Source organism: Glossina fuscipes, unplaced genomic scaffold (assembly GCF_014805625.2).
Source record: "Glossina fuscipes isolate IAEA_lab_2018 unplaced genomic scaffold, Yale_Gfus_2 0, whole genome shotgun sequence".
Taxonomy (NCBI): domain Eukaryota; kingdom Metazoa; phylum Arthropoda; class Insecta; order Diptera; family Glossinidae; genus Glossina; species Glossina fuscipes.
Window position 1 is genome coordinate 15,732,732 of NW_023998414.1, and position 20,124 is coordinate 15,752,855.

General features: G+C 33.4%; 1 protein-coding gene across 1 annotated transcript in view; it reads right to left on the reverse strand.

The window, feature by feature from the left end:
* LOC119643498 (neuronal acetylcholine receptor subunit alpha-7-like) overlaps positions 1 to 20,124 on the reverse strand; it is an 87,953-nt gene that overhangs the window by 47,712 nt on the left and 20,117 nt on the right. The window contains exon 3 of the mRNA XM_038042860.1: positions 15,789 to 15,969. Within this exon, the coding sequence (XP_037898788.1) occupies positions 15,789 to 15,969 (181 nt within the window). The remainder of the gene's footprint in view (positions 1 to 15,788; positions 15,970 to 20,124) is intronic.

Sequence of the window (20,124 nt, forward strand, 5' to 3'; positions counted from 1 at the left end):
AGTTTTGAATTGTGTCTAGCGCTTGAATAAGCGTCTTCTAATAAAACTATTAACAATAATTAGGTGGCGCTTGCTAATTATTTTGAATCAAAGCCAATCGTCACCATGACTCTGTTCTTCAAATTGCTTGACCTTTTTTTTTTTTGTTCGCTTTAATCTGCTGGGAGTTTTCAATACATTAACCGCTCAATAAAATGCGGTCGATATCTAAACGATCAATCTTAGTCAATCGAACCCAGTACACTTTTAATATTTCTTTTTTCTTCCTTTTAAAGTTTTTGTTGGTGGATACTGTTTTGATTATGAATGATTCCGGCTCTTTAATTTGGGATACTCAAGTCAATGCATATTCTCGCACCGTATTATAATATCATGTTTAGAAGTGCGAAAGAGTGTCCATCTATCCCCGCAGAAAAACCGGTTCGTGATATATTGAAATCAATCAGCTCGCAAGTGCTAGTCTATGCGCTTTATTCACCAAGCCCAAGTCGTTCGGACTACTACTTGCTTGTATCGATGGGTCACCTGTCACTTGCTGAAGATGCGAAAAAGAAATAATTTTTAGTAGCATGATCTCCGTAAATGGCTCGAAAGATGAGCACACTAATTCGATTAGGCTGTCAGTGTTTCTGGGCAGAATAATTGATTTTGAATGGCTTTTTGTTCGTCGAGAGAACTGGAGAACAGCGGTGTTGTGGTGAACACTACATAAGAAGTCGAAATAAAGTAAACTGTTCTTAATAGCAGAGCTAATCTCAGCGAAATTCCCAAAAAGTTTCTTAGCCGAAGTAAAGTTGTTAAGGAGAGCAACAAAAAAAAAAAAGAAAAAAGAAACGAAATAGAGATAATAGGATGAAACAATTGTGTATCCGTTTGTGCTACAAAATGTTAATGCGTGCATGTGTAATGGAAATATCGGGTTGTGTCGATGAGTTGGAAGCAGCTCAGAACAAATTTACTATAATCATTGCTTTCGGTGATGGGTATATAAAATGAAAATCTACTTTTATCGTCTAGTTTGCGTCAAAGCATTGACAGAATTATTATTTACGTTTTGTGCTATTCTCTACATATCAATGAAGAAAGATTTCAAAGATAATTGAAAAGGCATAAAAGCATCGAAAAAGACTAGCAAAGTGAAATGCATCTTCAAATAAGGATATTCTGCATTAATATTCTGTGATTATTTTCAATACTATTATCATCATCATCATCATCATCATCATCATCATCATCATCATCATCGTCATCATCATCATCATCATCGTCGTTGACGTGGTCGTCGTCGTCATCGTATACTGTTACAAGATTAACGTGTGCAAGGAAAAAGTTTTGTACATGCCATCTTTTACTGCATATAGATGACAAATGTATTTATTTTACATTAAAAATCAACAGCAATAGCAACAGTAACATCAATAATAAAAACAATAGCAATAACAATAATAATAATAATAATAATAACAACAAAAACAACAAAAAGAACAAGAAGAACATCACCAACAGCATCGACAGCATTAAGCACCTGTATTGCTTAACTAACGAATGCATTTTGCACATTCCGTAGCACTACAACTGAATTTTAATTTATTGATGACAAAGTAATTGATGACTCTACAGTTAGTTGTGTTATAGTCATTGCTGCTGTTTTTACTATTATTATTATTATTATTGTTGTTGTTGTTGCTGCTGCTGCTGCTGCTGCTGCTGCTACTGCTGTCTACGATGATATAGAGGAAAAATAATCAGCAGTAATATAAAATGAAAGGCAAATATTTGATGCATTTTATGATATTCATTAACGGATAATTGATGCAAAAAGAGAGAAAACAAATTTTTAGAAATATATACTTTACATAAATTTAAATTTAAATTGTAATAAATTTTTCATAAAATTTCTTTAAAAAAAATTGAAAATAGTGGCTACAATCTTTTAAATAATTCAACTTAACCATAGAGACAATTTGGCCCATTTGGCCCACTTGGCACACAAAAAAGCATGGAACATATAGATTGAATCACTTTGCAATAATGTCTGCCTGCGTATACAAAGTCTACATAAAATTTTATAAAGTAAACATGCGAGTGCATGTAAATGTTTCACCTAAAGGTATACTGTGTAGCTCAATCATAGCATTTTCATCATTAAGCAAAGTGTTAAGCATTGGCGTACAAGTTAAACGTAAATACAGCGAAAATCTTGGAATGTACTGAAAGCTTCCATATAAAAAATGTCATTAAAACGATGCTCTTTTTTGATTTTTTTCTCTAAGGAAATCGAATATATTAAATTTTGTTATGCTGTTTGTAACAACCAGTATTTTACGCATCAAAGCATCCCTCGCTCTTCCTAACGTAATATAACTTCAAAGTTGATTAAGACTTATTTCATTATCTAACTGCTCTGCCCGTCGGCGATTTTAAATCTAAAAAACAAACAATTTTTCAAAAAAAAATGCTTATAAAACTCAAAATATGAAAAACTGAAATGAGCTGAGTTAAGCTCCATATATCAAGTATCGAAAATCTAAAAATCACACACCGGGACAGCGGATGTTGCCAGCCCATGTAATTTTCATATCATTTATTTATCGTATAGAAGATAGTAGGTATTCAAAATTCGCTTTCAAGCGATTGTGAGTCTTTTTCCACTTTTTCAATTTTGTCGTTGTCAGATGAGAGCGAAACCAGCCCACGGAACTGTGAACTGTGAACTGAATTTTAAGCAACGTCACGAGCTTGTAGTCATAGTTTCAAAATGAAAACTATTGGATAAATGGCAGTGGTATGGTATGTATATCAGCGCGTTCACGGCACATGCGAAAACTTGGATGAGTTTATAACTTATTTACGCAGTCAACTTGTTTGTCATAAATAAATTGTAAACACGTTCTACATAAATTGTTGACAAGTATTGATGACAAGTGTTGCAGACAGTTTTCTGATCTTTATGCTTAACTTGAATAGCGTAAACGATACCGCATATGCGTACAAACATACACGTATTTACATCCATGTAATAAAACGATTCTTTTACCTCATAACTTAATTTTGTTTCATTGACTTCATATGTAATCTTGAGCATCGATTACAGAAAATTTTGTACAGGTGTAAAAAAAAAGGTATATTGGTCGTCAGGGAAATTAGGGCGCTCTCCACGGTTAGTGTCACGGCCGATTATTTTAACAGCTGATCTTAAGTGTACCTCGAGACAGATTTTTTGACAGGCGAAACAAATAATTAACGATCGCAGGTATAATTTTATTTGCACATTAACAGGTGAGATATTTATGCAGCATCATAAAACTGGTATAGCAAGCTATTATTAATAAAAGCATTGTTCCACGACATCCAAAGCTCATACGCAAACTTTAAGGATATTAATGGCGAAAGACTGTTATTATTAAAGGCCAATTTTATCTGTTTTGTTGAAGCATGTATACTCTCGGGTAACACGTGTGAATGAAAAAATTACCTCACAATGTCTTGATGGGTGCACTATACTTGTTTTAGAATTAACACATTTTTAGTCATGTGAAGAATGTACAGGATAGTATTCAACGCTCTTCTCCCTTGCCTATGTTATAAGTAATAACTAGAAAGAAAGAAGTAAAGAAGTGAAAAGAAGAAGAAGTGGGCGCGGCAAATTTTTACTGTTCTCGAGTATGAATAGTAGTGTTCTCCATAAAATAAATCTAGACATTTTTAGCCCTGTATCTTTCATAACTTATGAGTGATGAGGAAAAACCCACAAGTTTTTGGCTTCGAGAAACGTAGCAGTTTGCAACCCACACTTTAGTGCGGGAAGTGCGCGCAATAATTTTTAATCTCTTTATCAAATTTCAAGTCGATATCCCAATTTTGCGGTCAGAAAAGCGTTAACATCATACACGTCTTCATATAGGTCTTTATTGTAATTGATCGAATTATTGGAAAGCAGCCAGAAAGTCATGTATTATGTTTGAATATTCACTCTTACACGAGTTATGTAATGTTACTCTGCTCGCAAAAATGAATGTTCTAAGGTCCGTAGTGAAACATTCAGTGTTCGTGGCGTAGGTGCATGTTGCACAATTGAAATTGCAATAAAACTTCAAAATTTTTATATCTACGCTTCTCTCCATTTAATGCGTCCAAAATACATGTACTTATTTTGTTCAAGCTAGAGTTTTAGATTTTTATATCGATAATTGTATATTTTTTATTTGTCATTTGTACTCACAAACAACACAATGAATTCATTCATTGGTCGCTTCGAATATTAGTTTGTTAGTAGTTTACAAAAGGACCCTAAATAAATAGATGTACCAATAAGTTCTCTGTGTTGAAATTGGTTCCTTTGTAAAATCTGCCTGTGGCGTTCATTTCTCTCAAAATGTTGGGGATATGTTAGAGAAGCCTTTATGATGTAAGTTTCTATTACTTACAAGTTGTCATTCAATATATGTCAAAGTCTGGAGCGATGGATGTCGGATGCAGCACTGCAATTTATTCTGTCTTAGCCTGGAAAGAATGCAGCTGAAGTTTCGGAAATAACAAGTTTGCTTGGAGTGAAATTGTTGTTGTTAGCTATGCAACAACTCGAAAGTGTTTTGTGAGATTTCTTGCAAACAATTTTAGTCGTGAAAACGGTGAGCGTTTGTGTACGAGTCCTTTTGTGTTTTGATAAAAACAATCCTGGAAGTGATGCTCAATTCGGGCTGGGAGGGGTCGCCTGTTAGTGCCTGTTAGTATTAAGGCTAGACCTGTCTCCTTCTAATTAGCAATGGTTCAGAAATCGGCGACCATTTATAGTGATGATGACTATATCGATTATGAAGCTTTGTAGTAATTATTCTTTAATTATATTTGAATTTTATTAAAAAAATACGGAACTATATTGAAATAAATACGCATTATATTGTTTCGGTTCTCGGAAATGCTACTAAAACGTTAAGCTTTCACTACTACTGCATTTCACAAAACTAAGCCACTTTTGAATACAGCAGCTATATGTAGAAATCCTTTCTTTAAGGCAAATTGAATTTCACTAGCGTCGCACAGTGCATTTCGTATTATTAAATGTAGATTAGTACGGCCTTTAATAAATTACACTAATTAATGGATTTTTAAGCATGTTAACCTTAGAAGTGTTCTTGTCTGTTTCAAATGTCTCATCGAAGCCATAAAGGACTTAAAATAGAGAAATCGCTTAATTGAGGTAAATAAAAATACTGTTAGCTAAAAGCAAAACAGTTTAATTGAGCAAAACAACACATTTACGGGTCTTAGAAACAAATGCATAAACAAATTAACCAGCAATATGCTAATCGACGAGATGGCGAATGCCAACTAAAATCTCACTCGATCTTTAGTGCATAATCATTGAATGTAGTGTTTTCAAATAAAATAGATCTTAGCCGGATTAGTTTTGTGCAATTTCCAAGAGCACACTACCATATTTGCGAAAGTAAGGAAGCCTTAAAAAACGAAAGAAAGAAAGAAAAAGAAAAAAATCAATAAAGGATAAAATTTTTGTGCATAGAATTCACACACGTATGTAGACAATAAATTTTTAAGGCAGACTTTTGGATGCTCTCCTTGGATTCTTAGCCTCGGGTATTTGCATATGAATGTTTAATATCTTTATGTATCAATTTTTTAAGCATTTGGCAAAGCAATTGAAGGAAGAATGAAAAAAGAATTTAATTTATAATTTTCAATTCGCCGAAGGAATATATATATATATATATATATATATATACACTTATATATATATTTATGCATGACATACTTATACGGGAATCATTAAGAAAACCGTTTCCAACTATTTTCAATCAACAGTAAAAGACAAATTATATACAAGTAAAATTGTAAATTTATGTGAGAATAACATCGTTTTTGGCACAAAGCAGTAATTTGCTCTAACGAGCAAAGAGTGTGGTTTAAACTAAAATTTCTGTTTGTTTTTCGCAATCATTTCAATTCATCTTTTCCTGTTCACAACTTAAAAGGTGGTGTCATGTTACACGTGGCATACGTTTGAAACAAATGCCGGGAAAATTTCGCAAGCCTACTCTTATAGCTGATCAAGTTTGAATTGATTTTGAAGAAATACTTTCAAGAAGAGCAAAATTTGACAACAAACATTGATGAGATGTTCATAAATCTTCTTTTAATTTTTTTCATCAATTTCACCCGTTATTGATCAGGCATTAAGTTAAATTTTCTAAATACTTGAAAAGACATTATAGTGCCATACGTGAAAATTGCATAAATTCATAGTGAACAGTTATGCCGGGATAATGCTCATAATCATCCACCAGATTCCCGATTTTCATTGCATATTCTGAACCGCAGATATAATTTATCAATTTTCGTCTACATATATATGCATCTGTTCGCCCAATGAAATAGTTGCTAGCAATGAGGATATATCGAAATTCTTTTCACAAGCTCTACACTTTACAATTGCATTATAGACTGCTTGCGCTTGCTAAGCATTCTGCATAGAACAAACAATGCCTGTGATAATTGGCTTCTTCTGATATGTAAACTTCTAGTTGTACTACAACTTGTTTTGGGCTAAAGAAAGCAGCAAACGCATATATGGCGCAATGATAGGAAAGTGTTAGGAAATTCGATTTAAACCGAATAAAAATGTTCTTCTTATTCGTGTGTGTTGTTTTTATTCACACCCAAAAAGTCACAGCATGTTTATGACGCCGGTGAATGCAGTTTTTCTATTTCTAATTGCGGGTGTTTTTGTAACATTTTATGCAACGCAATAAATAGCTTTTCGTAATCAAAAAATCATTTCATTTTACTTTTATTTCATTATTTTATTGTATTTTTTCAATAATGTGTCAGTGTCAGTGTCTAACATCAATTTTTACTCATTTAAAAGTTTTTATCATCTTTATTTACATAATCAGTTTAATATTTATATAGTCGCACGTGTCAATATTTTATATTGTCCGAGCATTGCATAAAAATTCATGGTTTAATTTGATTTTGTTTTTGACAAATTTTCTAATTGTCAGTTGATTTTTCAATTTCTGTTTGATTTTCTTTTTAAATATTTATTTAAGCATTTAAGCATTTACGTTATTTTATTTTTGTTTGTCAGCTTCATTTTTTTTTTTTTTTTTGCTCCTTTTTTCCTTTCGTTTTTTTTTTTTTTTCATTTGCTGACGACAAAATTTATTTCCACAGTTATACAGTTATGGTGGAAATGTTTCATTTTTTTATCGCAACTAACGATTTGTAAACATACTTGCATGTGGTATATATACACATATGATGTATATACGATGTATATATATATATATATATATATATATGTGCGTGTGTGTATGGATGTGTGTGTGTGTGTGTGTGTGTGTGTGTGTATGTTCAACAATGCGAATGTAAATAATTCAATTAGTTTGTCTAGAGAGAAAAAAATAATATCATTTTTATACGCACTACCACATGCTGGAGTATATCGGTTTGGTTGATCAGATGGTAACACATTGCGGGAATGCGGTTGCACCCAACCAGCTAACTCTAAATAATTTTGATTATTGGTGAGCCTTTTACTTTCACTTGCTCTCAGCTCTTCCCCGACAACTATCTGTTGCCATAATGTATTCTCAACCTCAAACAATCTTATATTTCGTACGTATGTGTACGCTTGAATTTTGGGGATGAAATTGCTTTTCTTGCAAAAATTGACGTATGCTAGCTTGTCTGCGAATACTTTCACAATTCCTCAACCTCATAGGCAAAAATTTCAAAATATGCTTGTCAATTGCGTAACATGCACACGCACGCACACTGCTGAAGATAAGTATTGATCTTGTAAAATTAATTACGGCAGCTATCCGAATATTCGAGGTAAAGATTTTCTTGATCGGTCAATTGGCACAAGTACGAAAGCTATTTTCTTATCATGACGGATTTGAATATTTGTCCCAAGGCTTTGCTTATTTTTATATATAAATATTTAAAAACTTTGTATATAGTAGTTTTGATGCAAGACCAGTAATTAAATTAAAATAATTTATACAAAAAATAAATAATGAAAAGAGATAAAAGTGGTATGTGTTTGTCTCTGATCTTGGGGGATGCATTTTCACGCCTTCACAACAAATACGTCAACTTTTTATTAACTCTTTGTTTTTCGAGTGATTGATCGAGTGAAAATTATTAATTAGTATTGCAAAGAGTTTTTACTCTTCCTCTTCTTCTTCTTCTCTTGGAGATTCTAATAAGATGCGGCAAATAGATCTTGCTAGATAAATCTGGACTAGATTCGGAATTTTACTCATTATAAAAAATGTCCACAGTTTGTTGTTTTTTTGCTTACACAAACGAAACGATAAACCTTGTATACCGCCATCGTTTTGTAATACGTATTAAAAAAAAGGGAACAAGAGAATTATTTGCACAAATATTCAGCACGGACTATTAATTTTATGACACTATAACCAAAGGGCGAGTGGTCTTTTTCTTCTACTGCTTTTTAGTCTTCCACATTCGTATGATTTTTCCCATCTCAATGGTGAGGGAGTTACTTTAAAGCAAAAAATCTGCCACCACTTTACCTTTAGTGTAAGGGAAATTGGGAGCCTATTTTTGAGATTTAATAAATGCGGACTAGCTTATGCTGGCAAAAGAAATGCATCTCGATTAGAACACCGTTACATTGGCACATTGGCTAATACCGTCTATTAATGATTTTCATAGAAAGGTTTTCAACGTAATCGGTAAGGCATGTAATCAGTTCGGCTTCGAAAATATGCCGGAAGCAATAATAAAACATTCGACAAAAAAAGTGAAAATTTAAGCTATGCTAAGAAGGGAATGTCCAGCTTAAATCATCATTTCCATTCTTTATCATCTTCCCCTTTAAAAATACTGAAAGTATTCAGATTGCATTGCTTTGTGCTTACATGAAAGGCAAATCCAGATCTTCATGGACAAGCTGTCTATATAGAAAATTGACCTTTGATTTCTTTCTAAATACTGAAGTGACCTTCAATCCTGGAAGCTTTGACAGTTAATCAAAAATCTGATCGCTTTCGCCGAAGTATTTAAATTCAGGCATTCGAAGCACACATTCTTATCTTGGAGTAATTCGAAATAGCACACGAACCTGCTGGTTACTATAGCAAAAAAGACGAAAACTGTTTACAATTTTGCCAATGCTATATGTGGCGAGTTGTCTTAAGGGCGTGCTTATCGCATCTTCCGGTGATCCGGTAATATTGTGACTAGTTATCATCTCCACCGCTAATAGCGGTGGAAGGGGATATAAAGAATTAAAAACTGATGTCGTGTTTAATTGTACTAAATAGGTGTTCAGAGAAAAGATCTTCATGAATTCCAGAAATATTAAACCTTTAAATTTAGACGAGTTTAACACATAGTAGATGTGGTATTACTTTTAAATCGATCCAAAAGGGGTTCCGGGGGGAAGTAGGAAAATCTTGTCATATTCGCAAGGCGAGATATTAACGTATTGAAATTAATACATCATGCATTGGGTGCAAAAGTCATGCAAAGCCCACCAAGCTTCATCACTCGATTAATTCATCTCGTATTATCTTTAAACTAACTTAAGCTAATCTAAAATCCTATGTTTTACATTAACTTTTGTTTTTTTTTTTTTTTTTAATTAAACTTAAACACACCGGAGGCAAAAATCACTGATAGGATTAAAGCAAATATATCTTCATGTCGCAAGTCGTGAAAGATCACGTAAGTCATTGGGAAGCGTATTGTATCAGGCATAAAATACACATGTTCTTAATACTTGATCAGTCTCAATAGCGATATTGATTTAACTACGCCTATGTTTGTTCTTACCAACATTTCATCCTTGTTTTATCATCGAGCTTAAAATCTACTAAACTAGCTACTCGATTTCCCGACAATCGATCAAAAATCATTCTTAGTTTTGTTTAATAAAAAAAAAGCGTTGAATTTGCTTTGCGATTTTTCTCTCTAAAGTTTTCCCTACGATTTCCGCAGACTCCCATTTGTAAAGAGAATGTAAAGAAGGCTTTTGTGTTGGTGAAACATTGCGAAGTTTGTATTCATATTAACATCGGTGTTTGTATGTTACATAATCATACTCTTTGATTACTCCTTTCACAAACACCCAGGCATCATTAGGTAGATATTAAAATATTACGTCCAACATACGAAACTTCTGTCCCCAACTTTGGCCTAAATTCCTGAAAACTGAAAGTTAAATTGAATATTTGAGTAACTCCTAAATATAACTGATCTATGTAAAAAATATTAACTAAAGTTTTTAGAATAAACGAGCAAAACACACAAAATGTAAACAATATATTTTTTTGTATTTATTTGTTTACAAAGGAATTATTTCCCTTTATTACTTTATCTCAAATCCTGGAGGTGACTGTAACAGAAAAAACGCACACATAGTTGAAAAAGTTTTCAACTAAATGAAGTAAGAAAAGAGTTATATTCGATATTTAAAGCTTGAATATCAAGCAATAAGAACGCAAGCAAAATAAAAAACAACAAAAAAAGAAATAAAATGAACCGATAAGCTGTGAACAAAAATGCTCTGAACTTGTTTACATTTCTGACGTAGGTCAAGGCAGTTTTTGGACCCTGCATCAGTTGTGGTACAAGGGTATATCAAGTTTGAGCGGGTTTATGCAACAACCGGACGGAGGTAGGTAAGGTAGACGTACCTTGGTTCAGATCCAGTTCTAATCTAAGCTTGCTTGTCTGTTTTGTTTTCTAGTGCTCGACTTATGGATATTTTAACGAAATTATGTAGATTTAAGTGCCTTGATTAAAGGACGAAAACTATTGAAGATTGTTCGGATTGGGCCACTATTTCAACCATTTCCCATATAAATGCCCATTTTGAAAAGTCATTATATGAACAACTGTTGGTAGGGTGGTGTTGAGTATTTACCGGTCGGCTGTGGCCGATCATAGTGTCTTTCCGACAGATAATTATGATTAAATTAGTCAGAAACTGAAGCTGATAAACGTGTTTATAAGTTCAGTCTTCCCAATAGGTAGGGTCTATTTAGAGCTTTAAACTAAACGACAATATAGAATTATATATGTAAAAAGAAAATAATAATCAACCAAAAGCCAATTTTCAAAGATTTCAATATAATTTTGTTTCCAGGAAAATCAAACTATCTCTGTTTAGTTCGGCCTCTCTGCTTATTCGTTATCCGCGATATATGAAAAACTACCTGTTTGGTAAAATAAATTTTTAATTTTTAACATTTTTTCTGATTTTTATTTACCTATCAAAATTCATGCAATATGCAGAAATGCGTGCGAATTATTCGCCTTAAAATAAAACTCGTATTTGCTATTCATGTATATTTGCGTGGGTATGTTGTTGATGGTCAATAACGGATTTCCACTATCAGTGTATCCGCTATTATTTGATTTATAATATTGCACCGCGGCAGGAACCACGAATATTAAATGTAATTCATCTCTGAGAGTTAAACAAATCTTATTTTATTAATCAAGGGAAAAAGTTACTGTCCAGGGAGATTGAAAAATATGGTTTCATATACATATGTGTATTTATGTATGTGCATCTACGTACATCGTCTAGTTAACGTGTAATATGTAATAAATTTTACTTTTCCTTCCATTTACTCTCACATTTATATGCGATTTTTCAATAAAGTGTCGGACGTAGTCTAACGCGTTTATAAGTAAGAAATATCTATAGAGGATTTTATTTTGCTTTGCTTTAAAAATGAAAGATTGAACTGAATTTGAATTTAAAATCAGAAAGACGTTGTCTGTATTATCGGTATGACTCTGAACCTTTAAATATATTGATTGCGATAAATGAATTCTAGTATATTGTTGCAGTTATTGTTACGTCAAATTAAAATAATGAATGAAATTTTAAATTTCTTATTTTTCTAAAAAATTAGTTAAAATATAACATTAACTTATCAAGTTCAAATTATTATTCATTAATATTTTTTAATTCCACAAATAGCTCCAAGATAGGCTTAAGTTCGAAAGACACTGATTGCTGATATTATTGATTATCTTTTGAAAAGTTGAAAAAGTTATAATCGAAATGAAAACGGAACTTATACTATTTTCCCAATTTATGTAAAATCAAATAAAATATGTAATGAATTGTGTATCACAATTCCAAAATTCCTGTGCCTAGTATTTTCGTTTTGCTTCGCGGAGGTGTTGAAGCTGTTTAGCTAATTCAAGGAAAAATTGGAATATCGGAAGAAGGTATAAACATTTATAAGTAACGTCATCTGGTGTTTGATCGTCAAATTAAGAGAGGCAATTCCCCAGTTTTCTTTTCGAAATAATAGGTATCCAGTGCGGACAGAACACCAACACTTTTAAGGCTATCCATAAAATAGCCCATATGTGGGTGTCGTCGTAAGAATGGAGCAAACAATAAGTCCTGCATTGAAATCTCTGTTAATCCGAAAGAGCATTATCTGCTCATAACCACGAGGAGGATGCGAAATTCCACATCAGTACTGCATATATTTTTAATCGAGTTTTTCTACATAAATTTCCTTCCTTCGTACTGAAGCCATTGGCTCTTGGCATGTTGATCCCCTTGTTGTCCCAATTGTATCAGCTATTTATTTATTGCTGGTAACTTTATTCAGTGAAGTTTTAACTTTGCTAAAAAAAAACCATGATACAACACACCCAGCTTTATGTAACACAACACTCAATAAGTTTCCGGGCTGAAACATATGTGGCAAAATTTCATGACTTTCTGACAGTTACTTCACAGGTTGCGGTTACTTTAGTGCCACTGCTTTTGTAATTTTCAAAACAATGGGAAAATTTAAATTTCGTGAGTTGATTAAAGACGTAGTTTTTTGATAAGAAAAATACGTACACCGTTAACGTTAGCTTGAAAGATGTCACAGCGATTCCTGCCTGTCGAAAAAATAAGTTCATGGTGATTTGCTAATTGTAAATATAATGGCTTGGACACTGAGGAAGTTGAACGTTCCGCTCGAGCAAATTCCTAAACATAAGCAAGGTCACAAAATTGTTTTGGGAGATAGAAAAGTATTTTCTGATGCGCTTGGTATATTATTCATCGACTATCTTCAAAGGGGATAAAGGATTAACAGTAAATGTTACGTAGCAGTAAAAGTGCGTTTGAAATTAATGAAATTTTAAGAAAAGGACAATTTAGACCGGAGACTTATTGAGTGATATGATGTATATACAAGTAAATATTTACATGTATACCTAAACAACTTAAGTAGGCTTCGATTTCTAATACTATGCATCTTATATATTTAACAGCTCGACAAATCCTTTTTGATGACTATAAAAATAATCTCAATTAGCTAATAAAGTGCAAATTTGCATAAGCACTGATTAAAAAAAAAAAAATGCAAAAAAAAATGTTTTTTAATATGTTTGCGGTTTATTTAATAAACAATTGAAAAGCGACCGCATTTGTGAAATTAGTATAATTCTTTCACATTTAGTTTTTTATATAAGCGGATTTGCTAGTAACGGAGTTCGCCATTTATTATAATAGTGAATTTATTAAAAATTTCATAAAAAGTAACATTAAATATTACAAAATCATTTATTCAAAGGAAATAAGTCCACCAATTAAGTTTATTTGATAAAAGGTTTTTTTTTAGCACATTTTGAAGCTATGCTATTATTTTAACAAATAAAATGCTTTTAGGGATATTTTCTAAAATTTTTCATTTTTAATTTACTCCATTTTGATAACTAATTTAAAAATGCATTTTCAAATGAATTTATAGCGCTACGTTAAACACGCAAAATAACTTGAACAGCATAGAAATGATTTATCGTTTGTAGTCAGATCTTTGTATTAAGGAGCAATCCCTTACCTTTTATCTCTTAAGAACTACTCAGGAACTTAGGAACTACTACAAACGTAGCATGATAACGAAGCATTCTTCTCCACCTATTTAACGTGAAATCTTGTGAAGCAATGTTAAAAAAAAAAAATATATGTCGGATATCTAAACAAATACACCTAATAACTGTATACACACACACACACACTGTATGCATACTTGAGAAGTAACAGAATTTAGCAGAACATATTAGAACGTATCGGAAGGCTAACTCAATTAATGCTCAATATCTAAAGAGCATACAAAATAGCGTTGGAAAATTTTACAAAACTATGGGAGAAAGAATGAAGAATTTAACTTTATATATGTAACCTTGTAAATTGAGCTTCAAAACGGTAGTTGTGCTTTCAACAAATAGGCGATTAAGAAGCGTTGCTCCCACTGATCTCCAAAGTTGATTTTTAAGCGCTGCAAACATTTCATCAATCTAATATGCTCTCCGGGGTAGATTTGCTAACATATCCATAGTGGAACATGCATATTTTCATATGAATAACATATATTATTTAAGAAGCCTGCAAAACTTATCCGAAAAGCAATACGGAATAGCACATAAAAAAAAGGGGGAAAAAAAAAAAAAAACGCAAGGACTATCCACTCATTGAGCTGACGGATGAATGCTGACGAATGGATGCTGACGATAGCGAAAAGGGAAAAGTTGCAACTAAATATTGGTATTTTCAGAGAAAGCTATCACGTAACGCAGATAACCGTATATGTCTACATGAATTTCGCTATTTATTTTTGTCAAGAAAATATATAGGTTACGCTATCTGCGATATGTATTTTTTTATAAATGTTTTCGCAATAACATCCCCTTGGGGAATATAATTACTTCATATCCCATTAATAAATACTCTTGTAAAAGTAAATTTAACTCATTTAAGCAACTTTGTTTTGCTTTAATATATATTGACTCTTTTAACATTCTCGCTCTGCTTTAAATTTAAACACTTGAGCTGCGCTTTGCTAACATCTTGAGAGCAAAACAAAAAATAAATGAAACTCAATACAATACTCAATATTCAATTTTTTATCAGATGTCGCGACAGCTATGAAGAATTAACAACGTAGACGTCTCTCTTGTAATAAGCGATAAAGAAATGAGCTCAAAAATTGAAAACTTGTAAATATTATGCGAACCGGTTTTTCATTCTAGGTGAGATGAAACTTTTCCTACCCGTCATCTATGTAATTAAATGTGAAAAAAGAAAATTCTTACAGCTCGTAGTTGTCTTTCCTCTTATCTTTTTTTTAATATTGTGGTGATTTTTTGGATTTACTCATTCATTAAAAAGTACGGATGAAGGACAGTAACAAGTGATTCACGCAACGGCAAATGATAGGTGAGTAGATATGGCTAAAGTAGGGAGTGCAAATGTCCCGGTGCTTAAATATAGTGGAATTGTTGTGAGCGTATCAGAGGTAAATAAACTATTTTTATACGTACGGTATGCAATATCAATGACTGGAAGTGTGCGTCAACAATTAAAGAAATCTTCAAATGTTTTAGTTTAATTTGCTTGTTTACAAAGAGAGATTGCCTGTGATATTTATCACTGAATTAGCGTTGATTGGGAATTAGAATGAAATGTAGGTGAGTTCTAAAGTTCGAATTGAAGCATTGAGAATTTATGAGCCACGGTCGTGCTACAGTCGTGGTAATGTAACTGGAGTAGATAAATAAGTATATGAGCTTTCGATTCATTAACGAACTTTAAGCTTTAAACTATTGATCCTTATGCTACTTTAATGGACGTTTTAGTCCTTTACGTTGAACGTATGATTTATGATTAAATTCAAGTGCTGACAATTAAAAATTAAGCTACATGGAAAAATAAAATTAGAGGATTATTGCTTTTGGGGTCTTTAAAATAATTATTTGCTTACCTGAAAGCCATCATACGTCCATGAACCAAACTTCATCTCACAGCGTTGGTCATCAAACGGAAACCAGGTGATATCGATTTTACATGTTGATTTAAAAATACCGGGCGGAACGTATAAGCAAGAACCGTTATTACGCACTACAACATTGGTAGCATAGGTGCCGTCAAAGCCCTCATCCGCACTTTAAATAGAAGAGACAAAGAAAAAAGAATGGAATCATGCCATAATTAGATAACTATGGAACAATTAACAAAGTTATTTATTTATAAGAATTTGTATATGAATGAATGAATTAAAATTGATCAGTGCCAACAAATACATAACAATCTTAAGGTTCTTGGTTAATCGCGGATATTTGAGACAATCCAAAATGTTAATGTGTTGTTTAGTCCTTATAAATATTATTGTTGACTTTCAAACTGATATCTGCTGGAAAATTGTAAGTTAATGTTGTCAATATATTAAAATCACTTTTCAGAGACGTTTTTTTCAGCAGATCACTTGAACATGACTATGAACTTTCCAAAATATGCCATAAGTAGGCAGACATAGATGAATTCTCTCAGAATGTTACATTCATCAAAAGCTATATGTTTTCAAAGCGTTTCTCTTTTCGCCCGAGTGTGCAGTTGGACCCACTATTTGCCATATATCTCCAGTTCTAGGGAGTAAATATACAATGAAGTGTTCACGTCGATAAGCTGTTGGTGATTTAGATATTCTTTAAAACGAGAATTTTTTCGTTAGGGGAGTGTGTGAATAAAGAATCATGTAAAAAAGTGACAAACGACTCCAGTAGGCAAGTAATGCGTTGTTTTTTTCTATAAACAAACCATTGTGTCGGCTACGCTTACAACAAATTTGCATATTAGATGGACACGTCACCTAACAAGCACAAACGCGTACGCGTTCTCGCCCAATACTGCCCCATGCACGGCAGCTGGCGAGAAAATCGTACCAACATTATATATTGGTAATGGGAGAATATCTCATTAACAGGTCCCGTGTAAAAAACTTAACAGAAACTATAAAATTGTTTCGGATTGGATCTTGCTGGGATTCTTGAATCCCTAAACCAAGATAAAGTTGCCGTTTGTATCTCTTTGCAATTAGTGCTGAGAGATTGTTATAGAACTATAGTACTGTTATCTTTAAATAAACAATGTCTAGTTCTATATATATCCCCGATAAGTAGATAATGAAGAAATTGAAATTGAATTGAATTCAATTCATGTACTTTGCCTTCTTTTATGCAAAATAAGTACCTTATCTTGTTAGCTGCTTACAAATCACAAATCATTGCTTTGTCGTTCATCTTAATAATGTTACTGCATACTGATTAGCATGGACTTAATCCCAATTACTCTGCTAATATAGAATATTGTTAAACTTTATATGATTAAACACTCTAAACGCATGTCATATTATCGACAATGTTGTGGGAGATGTGCTTTAAGTCTACACTAAATAGCAAACGTCTGTATTACATGAACACAAAATGATATATAGGCGTATATCGATATTACAAAAAAAAAGTAGTAGTTATGGTAGTCCTTGAACGTGCAGTCCAGCAATCTCCGGAATGAAATAAGTCTAGTTTGGGATTGACGAGCGTAAAGAACAGAGGCGTTAATGCTATTGTGAGAAGAGTGATGATCGTAAAATCAGTGTAGAGGCGTTGATTAATGCAGGAGTAAGTAGATTAAGACCACCTTGGGATAAAACTGGAAGAAAAATATTACGATGATCAAGGGCGTAGGGGGTAGCTAATAATAAACTCTCCTGTAATGCATTTCGAATCAGGCCAAATTTGAAATGCATACCTTCTACATGGTTCAAGTTGCAGTTCCTTATCTTCATCCCTCTCGCTTTTTATCTCAAGTTTCGCGACCGTGGTAATTCTAAAGAGATATGACGGTTGAACAACTGACATTTTATACCCAGATCTTCCAGCCGTAATCATAAGTGTTTGTACTTTTTGTTACGTCCTAACAGTGTTTCAAACGTTAGTTAAAGTGAAAATGTTTCGAAGCTTCTAAAAATTTACTTAAACGTCGGAAGAGTAATAAAGTTGTACAAAATGGCCGGTTGTGAAGATTCACAAAAAGAGTCTTATATAGAATTTCATACAAACAACATTGATTTAAATCATTTGAATAAACAAGTTTAGATCGAATGATCCGGAAGACAATATCAAATTTAACAACAAGTGTTCGTTATCTCCCTAATTCCTTCTTCTTCTTTTCTTTAGTATCTGAAAGGCATTCATAGGCCACATTATACTTCTACATATAGCATTGTAGAGTTAAGGGCGATTATATAGCGCTCTAGCTTACGCTTTGATCCAAATTGAATATGATATCCCTTCCTTTTATTCGTTAAGGATTTCACCTTGATTTTTTGTTTTTCGCTGGTTTTCAGCAAAAAAAAAAAGAAGCAAAAAGAATGTACTAAACCAAAAAAAAAAAGAAGAAAAATGCCGTTTTTTGAATATAAATCATTATACGTACGTAGGACAAGAATTGACTTGAAAAATTATAAAAGTTGACGCTTGCTGTTACGATGCCGTTGTTGCCAACGTTATAGCAGTTGTTGTTGATTAATGCAGATTTTTGTTACGGTCTTTGTCTTTTTTGTTTTGTTTCAACTAAATCGGATGTTTTTTTGCATTTTTTATTAAAAAGTTGGCTGCAGTGTAGAGGAAACGATGAGAGACGAATAATGTTTTGCACTGCAGCTTTAAAAGACCGGCACGTTCCTGCTTTTTTTTTTTTATTTTAACCAAAACACATTATCAAACGCAATAGGCAAAAGAAAGTAAATAAAAAAAGCAAATAAAGCAAGCGCGTCGACTAACAAAAGTAAATAAGAAAGAAAAAAAGATGATATTAGGTTTACAGCGAAACTGTTGATTCCTCTCAGCTATAGAATTGTTTAGTTCTTGAAAATACGTTGAGCTCGAGTTGAGTTCGAGGTGCATTCATTCATTGCCTTTTAAAGCTCTATTCTCTTGTGGTCTTTTGAATCGTAGCGCTAGTGAAAGCAAGTGAGAACGAACGAAGTCTGGGAAACGGGTAACTACTAGGTGCGACGATGGAGCAGGTAGAGATGAAAAAAACAATAAATTAAGGGGTCTAAGGAATAGTGTTCGTGCCGTTTGCTTTTTCCCAAATGCTAGTGCATTAAACATGAGTGTGAAATATGTACACCTACACACACGCACACGGAGGGTCATAGAAAACCCGAATCCACGGGCCCGAAAAGGAATCGCTCATCGTTTGACGAAGGCATCTTGAATTTAGTAATGCGTTTAAAGGAAATCAAAGAAGGAATGAGATTTTCATTGACGCGTGCGACGCAGCTATGCCGAAACGATCCATTAAAAGCGATAGAGAAAATCTGTGTTATTGGTGGGATAAGTAAATACATTCGCTTAGGAAGGATTGCTTGAAAGCTAGAAGGAAGGGACCGCAGTCCACGTGCGAGATCAGTTTGGGCGAGTGCATTCACCGTAAAGTCAACGTACTGAAAGTTGGTGGCAATAAATCGTTTATCGTTCTATGGCAGACATGCGGATTCCGAAAAGTGTTCGAAGACTCCGTCTTTGTATTCGGAGGGATCATTCCAATCGATATTTTGGCAGATGAAACGAGGCGCATACACGAACGGCGTTGCAACAACAATCGCTCTCAAAAAGTCGTGAAGAAAGATCGGCGATTAGTGTCGATAAGTATTTGGCATTCGCAATGGGAAAAAACAACAAAAGAAAGACAGACCTTCGTCTTTATCGCAAACATAATGCGATGTATCGACAAGCCACAGGATGCGGAGACTTATTATCTCACCCAGCTTCTGACTAGTCATGGCTGCGTCCAGAAGTATTTGTACGGGTTCGGACACGATAGCTCGTCAATGTGCCTGGACTGCGCGAAAAGAGAAGAAAATGCAGAGCACGTTATATTTCATTGCAAAACGTTTGAGTATGGTAGACCCCATGAAAACCCAGTTAGATAATGCAGATGTCAATTGGTAGTAACGAAGCGTTGAGCGACATTGACGAGTTCATAAGGAAAGTGCTCCAAGAATTACGCGCCTATAAAGACAGCGGGTGGAGAGGGGGGAGTGGAAGCCCATAGTGGACTTAATCCCTGCAAAAAAAAACATTCAGAGAAGTGAAGGTCTGTACTTCGAGAAAAACGCCCCAAAGCACCCTAAGGAGAGTTAGACCGTACTTTCAAAGGCCAAATTTAAAGGGCAAACCAATTAAATTGGCGAGTAAACCGGGTCCAAATATTGTCAATCAAGCGCGCCAGTTAATTTACAGCAAAATCCTAAA